Source organism: Bemisia tabaci, chromosome 2, assembly GCF_918797505.1.
Source record: "Bemisia tabaci chromosome 2, PGI_BMITA_v3".
Classification (NCBI taxonomy): Eukaryota; Metazoa; Arthropoda; class Insecta; order Hemiptera; family Aleyrodidae; genus Bemisia; species Bemisia tabaci.
The window spans coordinates 63,654,411-63,673,128 of NC_092794.1; the positions used below are offsets into that span (position 1 = coordinate 63,654,411).

Here is an 18,718-nt window from a genome sequence, read left to right on the forward strand (position 1 = left end):
GGTACCATCGTGTTTCGAGCGAAATATTACTTAGGAATAAGTACTTAAGTCGCAAATCCCTAACACATGCAAGAGCTCCATTTCTCGGGTGTTTCTACATTTCTCACTAATACTGTTTTCTATATTTTCTTCTACAGTAGTTTATTAAAGTAGCTGACCTTTTCTTTAGTTAATTCTTGAGTAGTATACCTATCATTTTCTTTTCTGATTTTCTTCATCTAATTAATTAATATCTTCTGCTTTTCTCTCTAATTAATGCATGTCTCTTCTTTTCTCTCTAATTAATACGCGTCTCTTCTTTTCTCTTTCTAATTAATGCATGTTTCCTGCTTTTCTCTATTTAATTAATGCATGTTTCCTTATTTTCTCTATCTAATTAATAATGTCTTCTGCTTTTCCCTATCTAATTAATAATATCTTCTGCTTTTCTCTATCTAATTAATTAATCTGTTCTGCTTTTTTCTATGTAAATACTATTCCAATTTTGTGCCATTCTGAATCCCTCCTTCCTTTCCCCCATTTCAAGATGATGATCGTCGAATTTCAGCCATAGCCGTGGGACTACAGCCACGCAACTTGCTGTTTTCCGTGAATGACGTCTTTGCCCGAGCTTCGCTAGATTGATGCGTCAGTGTTTTCTTAGTCACAATTCATTCTATACACCGAACACACCTTTTTTACGGAAATTCAGATTCACAATGTTGGAAACACTTGCTAAGATCATAGGCCATAAGGTAAAGGAACGCCCCACCACCCTGCTTCAGATCACAGACAAGACTGAAAGAATGTGGGACATGAAGAACTGCAACATCCTTCCCCATCGTTCCTTCTGTCACACTAGTAAAATTAAAATCCTCATGTTACATGCCCATTCTCGCGAAAGGAGTTAAAGAAAGAAATCGGAGAGAAGAAGCAGCAGAATAAGGACGCAATAAGCAGCAACAATAGCAGTCACAGCAGCTGCTAAAATTCCTTGATTTGAGAAAATGAGCAAACTGGAGATCGGACTCAAAAATTAGTAATGGCAGCAGGAGAGGAAGAAGTATTCGCAGTTCGTAGCAGACAGAGAAGAATCAGCAGCAGAATTATTAATAACAGCAGTAATTGCTGTTCTCTAACACAAGAATTATTTTTCTCGCAGCGTAACGACCAACTGTCACGGAAACTGTTGTTTTTGTTGCGAGTTATGTATCCAATTCTTCTCAGTGAGAAAATCAGGGCTGCCGACTCATGAGTAATTTAAGCATTGACGAGTTAAATGGGTGTAATGTTAGTAGTTTGAGAGTAATCCAATGATCTGTGAATAATTCAAGAATAATTCTCCACCGTAGTGTCTCACGGTGTGATGAGCGATCGATGGAGTCATAATCGATCCTAAAAGAATTCATATCTCGCACGATTTGCGAGTACTGAGTGAGTAAAATTGAGAAACAGTGAGCAAAATGTGAGTAAAATCGAGAAACAGTGAGTAAGAGTGAGTAAAATCAAGAACGGAGAATGAAGAGCGAGTAAAATCGAGAACAGAGTGAAAAGGGGAAGTAAAATCGAGACCCAGTGAGTGAACAGAGAACAAAATCGAGAAACATTGAGCGATAAGTGAGTCAAATGAAGAACTGTGAATCGTAGTGAGAAAAATGGAGAACGATGAGTAGCAAGTGAGAAAATTTATAACGATGCGTAACAAGTGAGTGAGGAATATGGGAAACGTAAGAGTTTCGGCAGCCCTGATGAAGATGTACATCCCAGGGTGAATAGCTCTTGATAAGTCGTTAAAAACGTGGGAAAGTCAGGGATATCCGCCCAACACTGAAAAGTCAGTGAGTTTCACTGCGGAACTTCGAAATTCTTTCCTCCAGTCCAGTACTTACCTTACATGCCGACGAAGATGAAATCCCGCCTTTAAGTCCTTGAATTTTAGATTTAAGAAAGTACGGCAGTGAAGACACTTTTCAGTATGCCCCGATAAATCCGGGTTGGAGGGGGGGGGGGGGGGGGGCAGAAAAATTCTAGCTTCTTGTAGTATTCCTTGAAATAGTTGTCGAATCTTCAGTCCTCATTGATGCAGTAAATTTGATGTCCAAACATGAAACTTGGCAGCAAATATTGTTGGTAGGTTTTCTTATGTACAATCACGGATTTTCGCTTCGAAATCAAAATCTCACGTCAAGTCGAACGATGAATTATAAGCGCTGATGCGGCTAATGGGTAGCATCCACGATACTGGTTTAACGTTAAACTATTCAATTTATGTTTTATTAGGTATACAAAAACGAAGCATACGTTAATTATGTGGGACTTATAAAGCAAGCAAATAAATCAAAACATAAATAATTGGAAATTATTACATCTGTATCTGTAAGTTAATATATTGGAGCTGGAAGAACATGCATTAAGTATGCTTGGTTTCTTCCCCTTTTTCGTTTTTTGACTATCCACAAGAAACTTTTCTCGTGGTTGTATTATTCTGGTTTCAAGATACGCCGTTTATTATCATTATCATCATTTTATTTTCATGATTTTTCCTATCTTGTTTTCATGTCATGTATTATTGTAAACGCCTTATCTGAGCAGAATTGAAGTAAGTTAACCACACATGATTCAATTCCTGGTGAATCTGGAATTTTTTTTAACTATTTCTATCTTAACTATATTTGGCCAATTTTTTAGTGCGCAGTGCGATTCCAGTGAAAGTATGGTGTCGTGAGTGCTTACAGCTTGGCGTCGGGCAATTTCACAGCTCTCATCTGGTACGTATCTATTAGTTCTTTCTTTCTTTCTTTGTCATTAAATTTTATCCATTTTCCCTCTGTAGTCGACAATTTTTGCAGGATACAACGTGGGTCAGTTGCGTTGGACAGAATAGTATTTTGATGGTTTCAGCTTTATCAGCAAAAATGGACAAAGTTCTTCCTTTTTTGTCTTTAAATTTTATCCATTTTCCCTCTGCAGTTGACAATTGTTGCAGGATACAATGAGGGCAGGCCTGCCACATCCCAGCTCGGGCCCTGGTACCAGTTTTAAGGTCTGGGCCTCCCCCTCCCTCAGCCCCCTAACTACCGGAAAAATAATTTGTAATATCATTAAAATCAATAAGGTTAAAGTAAAGTAAATAATTGATCAGTATATTTAAGGAGAGAAGCTTATTCACTTACAAAAAATTATTTATATACTAAATAAATAAAAATCTTCATACAAGTAAGTAGAAAGAATTCTACAGTGTCCCAGAGTGTTTTTGAAAATTTATTCACATTTTGCGAAAGTTCTAGGGTGAATTTTTCGCTTTTCCTTACGAGACAAAGGCTGTAGGTGAATTCGAAGTGGTGTCTTACGGGCGACAGGGGCCCCTCTCCCCCCTAGTGGCGGGCCTGAATTAGGGGCCAATTGCGTTAGACAGAATCGTATTTTGATGATTTCAGCTTATTTAACAGCAAACATGGACAAATTTTGTGCAGTAGCCAATTTTTTACGTCCAGCATCAACAGGAATATCACCCATGAAGAAACATGGTGTAAAATAACATTATCCACTGCGCAAGTGCATTCAGTCATAAAATAATAGCCAAATAAATTGCGAGGGAGATTAAACCCAGTAACCAGTACAAATGTGTATGTATTTCACTCTCTATGAAATTAAAAGGGAAATGCAATCATGATACGCATCAACGCGCGCGGTGTATGACGTCCAATGTTCGAAACTCACAGGCGCCAACGCGTCAAATGCGCCTAAGAAATTGGTCATGGCGCCTAAATAATGAAGGCTCTGCGCCAACGTGGCCCCTAAAAAATTACACCCCCCCCCCCCAAAAAAAAAAAAATCCTAATTCTTCTGTTTGGTGATATGTCGAAATTTCCCCCAAGTTACAGCTACTAGTTCTGTAACTAAAGCACCTTGCGTCTAACTTCTCACTAAATGCGCTGTGATATATAGACAACAAGTAAACTTGACCCCTAAAAAATCTTCAATGGCCCCTAAAAATCAAGCTTGATGCGCCACATGGCTCCTGAAACTCAGAGGCCAGTTTCGAACACTGATGAAGTCATACACCGTATTCTCCGATGGGCGATATCACCGTTAATAATGAACGTAGAAACATGGTGTTCGAAAAGATCATAACTCGGGTTTTGCTAATCTCTAAGCTGAAACTAACAACATGCGATTCTGTGACTAAGGTGACTGACCCGTTGGTATAATTCCTTAACAGTGTTCGAAACTCGCCTTTGAGTTTCAGGGGCCATGTGGTCCATGAAGCTCGATTTTTAGGTACCAACGAAAATTTTCAGGGGCCAAATTCACTTTTTGCCCATGTATCACGATGCATTTAGTGAAAAGTCGGAATCCGCTGCCGAGCGTCGAAATTTAAAAAAAATCACCCAACAGAAAAATTAGGATTTTTTGAGAGGGGCGGGGGGGGGGGGCATTTAGGGAACCACGTTGGCGCATATCCCTCATTTTTTAGGCGTATTTAGCGTGTTAGCGCCTGTAAGTCTCGTAAATATCGGAACAGCAGCGTTTTTATGTGATGCGTTATCACGGCGTTTTGAAGGAAACTCCTCTTTTCAGACTCCGGAGTAGGTCCGTGATGTGTCGCGCGAAAATGAAGGGAAGTATTGACGTTCGACCTGTTACACATTACTGACGTTTATAAATGTGTGCACAATGCTCCCAACGTTAAATTCCGAAATCAAGCGCGTAAATATCGGAACAGCGGCGTTGGTATGTGATGTGGTATCACGCCGCTTTGAAGGAAACTCCTTTTTTCGGACTCCGGAGTAGGTCCGTGATGTGTCGCGCGAAATGAAGGGAAGTATTGGCGTTCCACCTGTTAGACATTACTGACGTTTTATAAATGTGTGCACAATGCTCCCCGACGTTAAATTCTGGAATCAACCGCGTAAATATCGGCGTTGGTATGTGATGTGGTATCACGCCCGCTTTGAAGGAAACACCTCTTTTCGGACTCCGGAGTAGGTCCGTGATGTGTCCGCGCGAAATGAAGGGAAGTATTGACGTTCCACCTGTTAGACATTACTGACGTTTATAAATGTGTGCACAATTCTCCCAACGTTAAATTCTGGAATCAAGCGCGTAAATATCGGAACAGCGGTGTTGGTATGTGATGTGGTATCACGCCACTTTGAAGGAAACACCTCTTTTCGGACTCCGGAGTAGGTCCGTGATGTGTCGCGCGAAATGAAGGGAAGTATTGGCGTTCCACCTGTTAGACATTACTGACGTTTATAAATGTGTGCACAATTCTCCCAACGTTAAATTCTGAATCAAGCGCGGAAATATCGGAACAGCGGTGTTGGTATGTGATGTGGTATCACGCCGCTTTGAAGGAAACTCTCTTTTCGGACTCCGGAGTAGGTCCGTGATGTGTCGCGCGAAATGAAGGGAAGTATTGGCGTTCCACCTGTTAGACATTACTGACGTTTATAAATGTGTGCACAATTCTCCCAACGTTAAATTCTGGAATCAAGCGCGTAAATATCGGAACAGCGGTGTTGGTATTGTGATGTGGTATCACGCCGCTTTGAAGGAAACTCCTCTTTTCGGACTCCGGAGTAGGTCCGTGATGTGTCGCGCGAAATGAAGGGAAGTATTGGCGTTCCACCTGCTAGACATTACTGACGTTTATAAATGTGTGCACAATGCTCCCGACGTTAAATTCTGGAATCAACCGCGTAAATATCGGCGTTGGTATGTGATGTGGTATCACGCCGCTTTGAAGGAAACACCTCTTTTCGGACTCCGGAGTAGGTCCGTGATGTGTCGCGCGAAATGAAGGGAAGTATTGGCGTTCCACCTGTTAGACATTACTGACGTTTATACATGTGTGCACAATGCTCCCGACGTTAAATTCTGGAATCAACCGCGTAAATATCGGCGTTGGTATGTGATGTGGTATCACGCCGCTTTGAAGGAAACACCTCTTTTCGGACTCCGGAGTAGGTCCGTGATGTGTCGCGCGAAATGAAGGGAAGTATTGGCGTTCCACCTGTTAGACATTACTGACGTTTATAAATGTGTGCACCATAGAGTACAATAGAGTCGCAAAGTACTGGAGCGGCGATGAAGCCAATCCATGAACAGGCGTTTCCGAGCCGCGTGTGCTCCGAAAATAGTGAACCATTTGCGAACCCAACGGCATTTTGTAACACGGCGGCTTATGGAGAAATCAAGAACTGCTTGTGTTTTTTAGGTATTTTATAATTCAATCAGCATTAATTTTTGCAAATTTTGCTATTTAAAGGTAGTCAAAGCCATAATGAATCCATTGATGTATATTACTCCTGGATAATATTCATATTGGGATTTAATTTCTGACTTATACCAAGTGTGAACCAACCGGCATTTCTTATCACGGCGGCTTACGGGAAAAGCAACGACTGCCCGTGTTTTTTCGACATTTTTTAATTCCATCGATATTAATTTGTGCAAATTTTGCTATAATTAGATAGTCAAAGTCATAATGAATCCATTGATGTATATTACTCCTGGATAAAATTCATATAGGAATTTAATTTCTGACTTATACCAAGTGTGAACCAACCGGCATTTTTTTACACGGTGGCTTATGGAGAAATCAACAACTGCTTGTGTTTTTTCGACTTTTTTTAATTCCATCGGTATTAATTTGTGCAAATTTTGCTTGAAATAGATATTCAAAGCCATAATGAATCCATTAATGTATGTTACTCCGAGATAATATTCATATATGGACTCAATTTCAGACTTATTACCGGCCTACTTATTTTAGCTGGTTCAGTGTGTGTCTAGCCGACGAACGGAGCCGAGTCGGGACTGTCGGGAGTGGGGAGCGCTGAGCGCGAGTCTCTGCGTATGCGTCATCGCTAGTCGCCGCACACTAGTCTCCGGAGAACTGGACAAAACAGCCTCGAAAAGTGACTTCATCGGCGATCCAGTACTTTGCGACTCTATTGTACTCTATGGTGTGCACAATTCTCCCAACGTTAAATTCTGGAATCAAGCGCGTAAATATCGGAACAGCGGTGTTGGTATGTGATGTGGTATCACGCCGCTTTGAAGGAAACTCCTCTTTTCGGACTCCGGAGTAGGTCCGTGATGTGTCGCGCGAAATGAAGGGAAGTATTGGCGTTCCACCTGTTACACATTACTGACGTTTATAAATGTGTGCACAATGCTCCCAACGTTAAATTCTGAAATCAAGCGCGTAAATATCGGAACAGCGGCGTTGGTATGTGATGTGGTATCACGCCGCTTTGAAGGAAACTCCTCTTTTCGGACTCCGGAGTAGGTACGTGATGTGTCGCGCGAAAATGAAGGGAAGTATTGGCGTTCCACCTGTTACACATTACTGACGTTTATAAATGTGTGCACAATGCTCCCAACGTTAAATTCTGAAATCAAGCCGCGTAAATATCGGAACACGGCGTTGGTATGTGATGTGGTATCACGCCGCTTTGAAGGAAACTCCTCTTTTCGGACTCCGGAGTAGGTCCGTGATGTGTCGCGCGAAATGAAGGGAAGTATTGGCGTTCCACCTGTTACACATTACTGACGTTTATAAATGTGTGCACAATGCTCCCAACGTTAAATTCTGAATCAAGCGCGTAGATATCGGAACAGCGGCGTTTGTATGTGTTGTGGTATCATGCTGCTTTGAAGGAGAATTTACCTTTTCACCTGTCTCGAATTACGAATATTATAAATGTAGGGCCCACATTGTAGACATGATGCGCAACTTTACTCGAACTCTGGCTTTGGTATGGTTTGTGATATCACGCCGCTTTGACGGAAAATCTTAAGCCTCCCACCCGTCTCAAATTACTGAGGCTATGAATATAGGCAGTATGCATAGTTGAATGCGGTGTTCAACTATCAGAACTACGCCGTTGGAATGATATGTGGTATCACGCCGCTCTGCAGGCAAATCTTGGGTTTTTACCTGTCTCGAATTACTGACGTTCATGATGAAGCGTATTTTATTGCATGTGGATGTGCATCCAAAATCGGCGACGGAAGCGAAATTTCCCTTATTTTCTTCTCGTATCCAATTTAATGAGTCATGTGAAAGGGGGGGGGGGGATAATTTGATAATTGGTCACACAGAAATGTATAAAGTAAAAGCGCATACATACATTGCGGTGAATATCACGTTATTTCTCATTTTTCTTGCAAAATTGCTAGAAAAAAGTGCATTTCGTGCGATGGCGAGATGAAAATCGCCTAATTTCTCGGGATCTTATGAATCCGTTGGAAATATCGCGTACTTTGCACAACATTGTAAGTTTGCGCAACATTGCTGCAAGTCAATTGAGAAAGGCCATTGAGTGGTATCACGCGAAATTGAAGGAGATTCATAGAGTTTCTCCTAACTGAATTTACTACGGTCATGAAAATTATGCCCGCGTCGATATTAAATTCGCGTAATTTCCGCGATTGAAGTGAAAATTGTGGGATCTTCAATGTTTTTCAACTGCTGTACAATTTTCATACACGCCGCGATATTGCGGTGATTCTCGCGTCATCTCTCATTTCCTCTCGCAAAGTTGCAAAAAAAAAAAAAAAAAAAAAAAACTCATCCCGCGCGACACCGAGATGAAGAGCGCGTAATTATGCAGGATCTGACGGATCTGTCGGAAACGTGACGTGCTTGACGTGCTACTTCCTAGCTCCAGATTCTTAGGCAGAGACAATGGCATGAGAGCATTGATTTATCGTTATTTTCCAAGTAGTTACATTGACTTTATTATTAATAGCGCCTTCTTAAATTCTCGGGTCGGACTTTCAAAAATTTCCATACGCGCGAAAATATGATTGGAATAAGAACTCAAAATTCGGCGCTGCGGATGCTCATCCGAGACAAGTGGTTGAGAGAATACATTTTTCATTATTTTCCGATCAGTCGTATCGACCCCGTTATTTATAGCGCGTTTTTAACATTACCGGATCGAACTTTCAAAATATTCAGTGGCGCGAAAATATGCTTGGAGCGAGAACTCGAAATTTCGCGTTTCGGATGGTCATCCGAGATAAATGACAAGCGAGCTTTTAGTTTCCTTACTATTTTCCAACCAGTTGCATCGGCTCCATCACTTTTAGCACATCCTAATTTTCTGGAATGGAGTTTTCAAAATTTTCCATTGGCGCGAAAATATCCATGAAAAGCTACTGAAAAATCCGAGCTCCAGATTCTCAGCTGGAAAAACCGGCATGGGAACATGGATTTTCCGTTTTTTCCGACCAGTTGCATGATCCGTATCATTTATGGCGCATTTTAATTTTCTCGGATCGAAGTTTCGAAAATCCCGTAGGCGCGAAAGTATTCGTGAAGAACAAAACCGAATGCTCCAGAATCTCAGCCGGTAAAAGTGGCAAGATGGAAAAAACATCGAAAATTCCCGCAGCAGATGGTCATCCAACACAAATGGAAGAGAGAATGGATTTTTCTTTCTTCTCTCATTTCCGACCATTTTCACGGGCTTCATTATTTACAGCACATTTCCAACATGGCTTCATTATTTACAGCACATTTCCAACATTCCCGGATCGCAATTGTAAAAATTGCCAAAGGCGAGGAAATATCCTTTGGGAAGCTACAGAAAAGTCCGAGCTTCCAGATTCTCGGCCAATGAAACTGGGATGGGAGCATGGATTTTCCGTTCGTTTTCCGGACCGGTTCTGTCTACTCCCAGCGCGTTTTTAATTTTCGTGGATTGATCTTTCAGGAATTTCGACAGGCGTGAAAGTATCCTTGAAAAAACTAACTCATAATCCTGATTTCCATATTCTCGGCCGGGGATACTAGCATGGGGGCGCATAGACTTTTCATCTCCGACCGGTTGCATTGATTTCGTTTTTTCATTTTCATTTTTTTCCGTCATTTTATGCGTTTCTCATTTTCGCGGATTGAAATGTCAAAAATGTAAACGCGCACGAAAATATCCCGGGGGCAAAACCTCTCAGTGGTTATTCACTATTCGGTATATAGTGTGAAACGCATTGTCTGAAATCGTCCATCGCGGTAGTCGATTTCGTGGTTTTTTTCATCAGTGCCGTATTGGCTTCATCCGTGTTTTATAAAAGCAACCAGTGCAAACGTTTTTATTGATTAATGAAACGAGAGTACGTAACCAAGGTATGGCACTCAGTGGCGTGGCGTGCTTTGCGATATATCGATTGATCGGCCATTTAAACCTATGGAAAAGTATCAATCAACAGGGTGTTCGCAGCGAACACCTTAATAATCGATTATTTACTACTGCTTCAAATGGGGAAATATCGATAGATAGCAAAGCACGCCACGCCACTGGCGATATTACGGTGGATGACGTCTTACGCCGTGTTTTTTGATGAGGCTTCGCCCCCGGGCGATGCTTCTGCCGTGATCCATGGTTTGTGCAGCCATGCAATGGTAGCAACTGTGGACCATAAATTGCGATAGAGGGGTGGAAAGTGACAACACGGTAGTAGTTGTTTTATCGGACGTCATGGTAGCTTTCTGGGGGATGTGCGTGCAAATGTGAGCCCAACATGCACGAAGAAAAAAACTTCCCGCGCGGGACCCGAAGTTGAGGTTATATGGATCTCTGAAGTTTTCGGATCACGTATCTAAAAACTTGAGGTCCAGCTGCCGAAGTTCGGGTCACATATCTGAAGTACCTACTCCGGTGCATACCGAAGTGCCTCGATGTCTGACCCGAACTTCGGCAGCTCGATCTCAAGTTTTCGGATGCGTGATCAGAAAACTTCAGAGATCCATATGACCTCAACTGCGGGTCCCATGCAGCCGTTTTTTTCTTCGCGCACGCTAAGTCGAACTCGTTTTTCGTGTTTTACTATCATTTAACAAAATCAGGGAAAATTACTGTATATTTATGTAAAAACGGCCTTTCCCTTTCTATTTCCCAGAAGTACAGCAATTAAAAATTGCTGAATAATCCCATACACAGCTAGTCTTAACGACTTTAAATTTTTTGACGAGTCACAAGCAAAAACTCTTCAGATTCTTGAAGTAGATTGTCTACTGAGTCATTTAAGCCAAAAAGAAAAAAATTCTGTCGAGCTCCTGGAAAATAAAGTCGATTTAAAGGTATTTTTGGGCTAAAATAGCCAAATTACCCATAGCAAGGCCCGTCATATTATTTAAAAACTTGTTTTCTTCCTGGGTATAATGCCCAAGTTTCTTAAACATGCATATTTTAAGCCTCCGATTACTTAAACTACCAATTTTAACCATATGGTAAATTTTGGGGGCCTAAAATGAGCCCTCAGAGCCAAAAATTGCAAACATTTTTGAAAACTTCGGATTTTCAGGGGGGTGTTTTTTTTTTAACGTTGTTTTTTCTACAGTCGTCAATGAGTAATTCTGAAGGGCATTTTCGATTACATAATTGAAATTTTGACTGTTCAGGTGAAGGGGGAAGGGGGCACCAGGCTTTGCTTTGCCATTCTCACAGTTTCTGAAAACGCTTGAAAATTCCCTATTACATTGGAAGTCCAAAATATCCCTTTTTATTCATTAATTACTGTATCTGATATTATAAAATATGCAGCAGGAGTTACTGCCCCCCCCCCCCCTCCTCCTCACTACGAGATGCATGGAAACCTTGATCTTACTGCGCGCGCTACCGGATCCTTGCTTTTCGCGTGATGGCAGTCCGTTGTACAGTAGATCCGGGCATTTGCAATACAACATTTGGCGGTCTTTAGCATTACATATAAATGGACATGTTTATGCTACAAGTTTATCCTGCAAATGCCCGGATGCGAAAAGCAAGGATCCGGTAGCGCGCGCAGTAAGATCAAGGTTTCCATGCATCTCGTAGTGAGGAGGAGGGGGGGGGGCAGTAACTCCTGCTGCATATTTTATAATATCAGATACAGTAATTAATGAATAAAAAGGGATATTTTGGACTTCCAATGTAATAGGGAATTTTCAAGCGTTTTCAGAAACTGTGAGAATGGCAAAGCAAAGCCTGGTGCCCCCTTCCCCCTTCACCTGAACAGTCAAAATTTCAATTATGTAATCGAAAATGCCCTTCAGAATTACTCATTGACGACTGTAGAAAAAACAACGTTAAAAAAAAAACACCCCCCTGAAAATCCGAAGTTTTCAAAAATGTTTGCAATTTTTGGCTCTGAGGGCTCATTTTAGGCCCCCAAAATTTACCATATGGTTAAAATTGGTAGTTTAAGTAATCGGAGGCTTAAAATATGCATGTTTAAGAAACTTGGGCATTATACCCAGGAAGAAAACAAGTTTTTAAATAATATGACGGGCCTTGCTATGGGTAATTTGGCTATTTTAGCCCAAAAATACCTTTAAATCGACTTTATTTTCCAGGAGCTCGACAGAATTTTTTTCTTTTTGGCTTAAATGACTCAGTAGACACTCTACTTCAAGAATCTGAAGAGTTTTTGCTTGTGACTCGTCAAAAAATTTAAAGTCGTTCAGACCAGCTGTGCATATTGCGTGTGTCCTTTACATATAATTAACTACTAGAATCCTTCCTCATTTCAATGCAACGTGTGATATTAATGACCTCCTTTTCTCGTATTTCAGGATTGATAGCTGCGAGACTCTCATAAGGTATGTAATTTTAATTTTCTGCATCAACTTAAATTAAGATAAAAAAAAAAAAAAAAAAAAAAAATTGGGCGGCAAATTTAAGGTAATTTTTTTTCAACGCAGGCTACACTGCTGTGCTAAGGAAGAACGCCGTATGAACATTCGAGAGTTGCCAAATTCCCTCGGATAAAAAATTTATTTTTGATGAAATTTATGTGTGTTTCTCTTTGAAATTATCAGATATTTTAGATTATATTGCGAACAAAATAGTCTGAAAAATTCGGGGAAAAATATTTACAATTTCCCCAATAAAATCGTATTTCATGAGAGGAAATTTGGCAACGCCTGGAGATTCATACGGCGTTTTTCCTTAGCACGGTAGTAGAGCGGTCATACAGGGTTATCCAAAAGTCACTGACCACCCCTGTAACTTTTTTCCAAATTGAGATAGAAGTTTGAAACTTTGAGAATGTTCCTCGGTCTAAAGTAGCAACTTTTTGGTCCCCCAAAATTTTGGGGGGCGGCCCCCCTTAAGGGGGGCGGGGGCTAACTTTTTTTTTTCAAATGGCAACCCCCCCTTTGTGATACCTCATTCGAAAGATAATAAAAAAAGAAAATTTTTGGCGCAAACCGCAGGTCAAAATGTTCATTTTTGACAAAATGGCGGCCGGTCAAAGTTCAAAATGGCGGAAATTTGGCATCTCCGTTGTTTATTGACGGATTGGTGTAAAACTCGGAATCCTCGGGTTTTTCGAGATGAGAAAAACGATTCTGGCATTGGTTTTCCAGAAAAGTCAGTCCTTTTCAAAATGGCGGCGGTCAAAATGGCGGCCTCGAGCGGGAAGTGGATATTTAGGCTGCATATCGTTGGATTTGCATGTAACTTGGTATCTGGGGGTATTCCGGCACTAGAAAAACGAATCTTCCATTGGATATCTAAAATTTTGACAAATTCCAAAATGGCGGCGGAAAAATGGCGGGAAATCAGTTTTACGGCTCTTCACCGATGGATTTGCATGAAATTCGATATCCTGGCGGTTTTTGGTTGGTTAAAAAGGAATCTTTCATTAGATTCTTGAAATATCAAATAATTTCATGCTAATCCATCGGTAAAGAGCCGTAAAACTGATTTCCCGCCATTTTTCCGCCGCCATTTTGGAATTTGTCAAAAGTTTAGATATCCAATGGAAGATTCGTTCTTCTAGTGCCGAAATACCCCCAGATACCAAGTTACATGCAAATCCAACGATATGCAGCCTAAATATCCACTTCCCGCTCGAGGCCGCCATTTTGACGCCGCCATTTGAAAAGGACTGACTTTTCTGGAAAACCAATGCCAGAATCGTTTTTCTCATCTCGAAAAACCCGAGGATTCCGAGTTTTACACCAATCCGTCAATAAACAACGGAGATGCCAAATTTCCGCCATTTTGAACTTTGACCGGCCGCCATTTTGTCAAAAATGAACATTTTGACCTGCGGTTTGCGCCAAAAATTTTCTTTTTTTATTATCTTTCGAATGAGGTATCACAAAGGGGGGGTTGTCATTTGAAAAAAAAAAGTTAGCCCCCGCCCCCCTTAAGGGGGGCCGCCCCCCAAAATTTTGGGGGGACCAAAAAGTTGCTACTTTAGACCGAGGAACATTCCCAAAGTTTCAAACTTCTATCTCAATTTGGAAAAAAGTTACAGGGGTGGTCAGTGACTTTTGGATAACCCTGTAGATACATGGATCCTTGCTCACTGTGAGGGCTTATGGGAAAGCGCAACATGGACATCCACGCAACTGGATTCGTCGGAGCCCGGGCTCGGCCGTGAAGCGCGAGTTTTGATCAGTCACGCGGAATCTCCACAGCGCCCGTCTCGCTTTCCACATCGAGTACCCGCTACCTAACACGACGTCCCCCCAAAAAAGGGATTCGCTGGCTTATGTTCCGGTTGAAGTGATTTATAGTTTCAATGCTCCTTCAATTTCCAAGCATTTCTCCAATTACGGGAAATTTTGAGAGCACAAGTCCCGCTGAAAATGGTCCTTGTGCTTTGCGCCGAGAGAAATTTTGAGGATCAACCAATGAAGATTTTTCAGCGCCAGACCTTAGTTTATCCTATCCGCGTTCTTTTCTTGAGTTTTTCAGTTTAATTCGTTCGGTTTGTGCGACTACTGTGAATCAATCGACAAACCCGTGAATCGATCGACAAACCCGTGAATGGATCGACAAACCCGTGAATCGATCGACAAACCCGTGAATCGATCGACAAATCCGTGAGTCGATCGACAAACCCGTGAGTTGATCGAATCGGTGTCGATCGAATCGGTGTCGATCGATTCACGTTTTCTCTTTTCGAGCCATTCATGTCGCTCGAATCGGTGTCGATCGATTCATGTCGATCGAATCACGTTTTAATTTTTCGATCGATTCATGTCGATCGAATCGACACCGGTCTTTTAATACTTTGTCGATCGATTCATGTCGATCGATTCACGTTTTCATTTTTCGATCGATTCATTTCGATCGAATCGACACCATTTTTTTTTTAACAATTTGTTGATCGATTCATGTCGATCGAATCCATACCATCCACAATATAGCAATAATTTCCGCGCCTTCAAATGAGAGCGTAGGCAATACGCATGGCAAATATAATATAGCAATATTTCTACGATTTTACGTCTATCTGTAGGTATCCCTGCTACTTGGGTAGATATCACAACAATCAATGATTTTTTTGTTTTTTTTTGCATTATATAAGCGTAATCGGAATTTGCTGCTGGTATTTCGGGTATTTTAGTTCCAAAATACCTAAAAATCAACTTATCTTTCCAGGAGCTGGACAAATTTTTCCTCCCATAGGCTTAACTGACCAGGAAGCCCCTCCACTCCAAGATTCTGAGGAGTCCTTGCTTTTGATCGGCCAATTCGTTGACGTCAACCGAACCTACTGGTTACATATCGTCCTTTCCGGTCAAAATTTCACAAGCGCCACGTTTAAAAATTTTCGCTGCCATTTTTTTTACAGAGACATTATTGGTTGAATCTGATTGAATATTTCACTGAATTTTATCAGCAGCACAAAGCAAATTCCGCAAAATTTTAGGACGGCTCCGTTGAACAGTTTCCCAGTAAAAATATAAAATAGCGGCGGAAATTTTTAATCGTCACATGGCGCTTGTGGAACTTCGGCCGGAAGGTGGCGATATATCGTCACCTTCCAGGCAAAGTATCACAAGCGCCATGCGACGTTTAAAAATTTCCGCCGCCATTTTATTTTTTTACAGAGAAATTGTTCGACGAAACTGTCCGAAAATTTCACTGAATTTTCTTTGTGCTGCCGATAAAATTTAGTGAAATTTCCAAACAGATTCAACCAACAATTTCTCAGTAAAGAAATAAAATGGCGGCGGAAATTTTTAATCGTCACATGGCGCTTGTGGAACTTCGGCCGGAAGGTGGCGATACATCATTCATCTCGGCGGCAGTCACGTGACTCCATGACGCAATTGCAAGAGCTTTCGACGGCAGCCGACAGACTGCGCCACGGGGGGCGGAACTTTCAATTGCGTGTCGGATTGCGAGGGTGGACGGTTGTGGCATGCGCGTGACCGCGCTCAGCTGACGAGTATCGAACCGCGCTTCGGAGGACATCTTGCTTTCCCCGTAGCTAGCACTTCGATCAACAGTTGACTTTCAAGTGTTTCCCACCTGAAACTCGAGACTCGGGTCTTCGCGAGTTCGTCCACCCAGTTTTTCGGGTCTCCCCGCGGATTTCGGGGTTCTCGGAGGCCCCCCCCGCGGCGAAGCTGGTTCGCTGAGAGCTCGGCTCCTCGCAGAGCCAAAACCATTGACCATGTTCACCACTTCCGGTTATGATGGCCCCGACATCAAGGCGATCGAAACACGTAAGTTCCCACCTCGAATCAGAATGATATTTTGGCCAATGAAATCGCGGTGCCCAGAGGGGTTTTTCAACCCGAATCATCCGCATTTCCACTTCATAACTTTTTGTTCTGCTTTGCATCATGTAGAATGTGCACAGGCGCCACTTCATAGCAGGGTCAAAAGAGCGCTCTTTTGGCATTTAGGGAAGGGGCAATAAAAACATGGTTGCTTATCCTCTTCTCAATGGGGAAAGAATTGCATGCATTTCATTTTGGCTCACTCATCCTTAACATTCCCTTCGACTGACACTCACTTTAAGCGCATTGTAATTATTTACCTACTTTTTTAAGAGGGTGGATTCAAAAATTTTAGTGGCAGGACCATAACCTTCTTTCTCATATACTGCCTATACGTCGTAAAGCAAAGCTGTGAGTTTTCACGAACTATCCCATCCATACATTGTTGCTTGCCATAGAGACCTCACAAGGTAAGAGGAACCTATGCTGGTCATTAATGATGAATGTACGTAGAAAGCAACTTGCCTGCTTGATTTCAGAGGTCGCAATTTCTACCCTTTAAAAGCTATTTTTACAGGATTGCCACAGTCAGGGAAAACCGGGAAATGTCGGAGAATTTTAAATTGTCAGGGAAAATGACAAAAATGCCAGGGAAATTTTGTTATATCACCTTCATTTGCTTTCTAGAATGGGTTTGAGATTTTCAACAAGAAATTTTGCCTGAAAATTATTTTCAATTATGCCCTCTTAACCATTCGTCACATCTTCAATTGTCAAAGAATTTTACCAAAATATGTCAGGGAAATCAGGGAGCTGTCAGGGAATTTCATTTTCTAAATTCTGCGGCAACCCAGAATTTTTAACAAAAAGCGTAGAAAGTCCGATCGGTGGTCGCGTTTGTAAAATTGGAAAAAATTTGTATTTCCCGGAAAATTGCAACCATGTGTGTTGTATTTCGCGCAATACCACTACACTCTCGAAAAGAGTAAATGGTCCCTCATCCTCCCCCCCCCCAAAAAAAAAGTCTGGCTTCGCCCCTAAACACTTACGTCGTTTCGAAATTTTAACCAGGATTTAAAATTACCAGGCTTATTATCTAACTCTCGGTAATTTATCGTAAAAGATATTTCATCCTGGAGAATTTTTTCGGTAGTAGACCGGTAAAATTGTAGAGGTACCTATTTCCATAGACCCCTTCTAAAATTTGGCTCCTAAAATTTTTCTGCAATTTTAACGAATTTAACTGAAATCAGCCTAACTGTACTTTACGTTACTTAATTTCCTCTGGCGTTTTGTCTTATTAACAGAGGAATACACAATGAATAACGTCTTGAGACTTATTTCTGTAAGTTTTTGCTTGATTCTAAAAGAATAACCTATATACCGTACGTTTCTGTGGAGAAAACAGACACGAGAGGAAATTAGGCAACGCGTGATACAGCTAGCAGTCGCGTGGCGTGCTTTGCGATATACCGATTGTTATGCCATTTAAACCTATGGAAAAGGATCGATAAACAGGGTGTTCGCAGCGAACACCTTTATAATCGATTCTTTACCATTGGTTTAAATGGCATAACTATCGATACATCGCAATTCACGCCACGCCACTGGTGATACAGCTAGGCTGATTTGTGGTTCATTTCAAAGAAAATATATTTTGAGTCGTAGATTGTAAAAAGTGCGAAACTTCGCTATTACATGCACTAGATGGATGTTATAACGGCGAAGGCGAAGAAACTCTGCTTCAGCGGTGAGTGTGTCCAATTTGGTTCTGATTTTCAAAACGCCTTCAAATGAGCGTGTAGGCAAAACGATTTCCTGAGTGTTCGAATAGTTGCTCGGACCAAATCGGTGTTGCGTACGCCTGCTGTTACTGCTCAAGTGAGATGAATGGAGTAAGAAATTTTATCTCGTTTAGGCGTTATAGACGAGTCTCGATTGATGAGAAATTGGAAGACGCCGTGAGAGCCTTTCCATCGGACATTCAGTTTAATCAAAATGTATGAAAAACGCCCTGATCGCTCAATAGATTGCCGTTGCGTCCAATTCTTTAAAACTTTGGAAAGAATAGGATGAGGTTCCTATTTTAGGCACATCTCCCAAAGCATGAGTGGCTTTTTTGGAAGTGTGAAAACGCTTCCAGGGTCAGACATCAAGGACCTGTTACCAGAATCGGAATAGGTCAAATTCCTGGTTAAATGAAACAACCTAAGTTTGTTCACCATTCCTGACCATGTAGATTGTAAAAAGTGCGACACTTCACCATTACAC

General features: G+C 41.5%; 1 protein-coding gene across 1 annotated transcript in view; it reads left to right on the plus strand.

The window, feature by feature from the left end:
- The first annotated feature begins 16,126 nt into the window (after positions 1 to 16,126).
- The window catches only part of Syt4 (Synaptotagmin 4), a 79,384-nt gene continuing 76,792 nt past the window's right edge, over positions 16,127 to 18,718 (plus strand). The window contains exon 1 of the mRNA XM_072296443.1: positions 16,127 to 16,450. Within this exon, the coding sequence (XP_072152544.1) occupies positions 16,399 to 16,450 (52 nt within the window). The 5' untranslated portion in view covers positions 16,127 to 16,398. The remainder of the gene's footprint in view (positions 16,451 to 18,718) is intronic.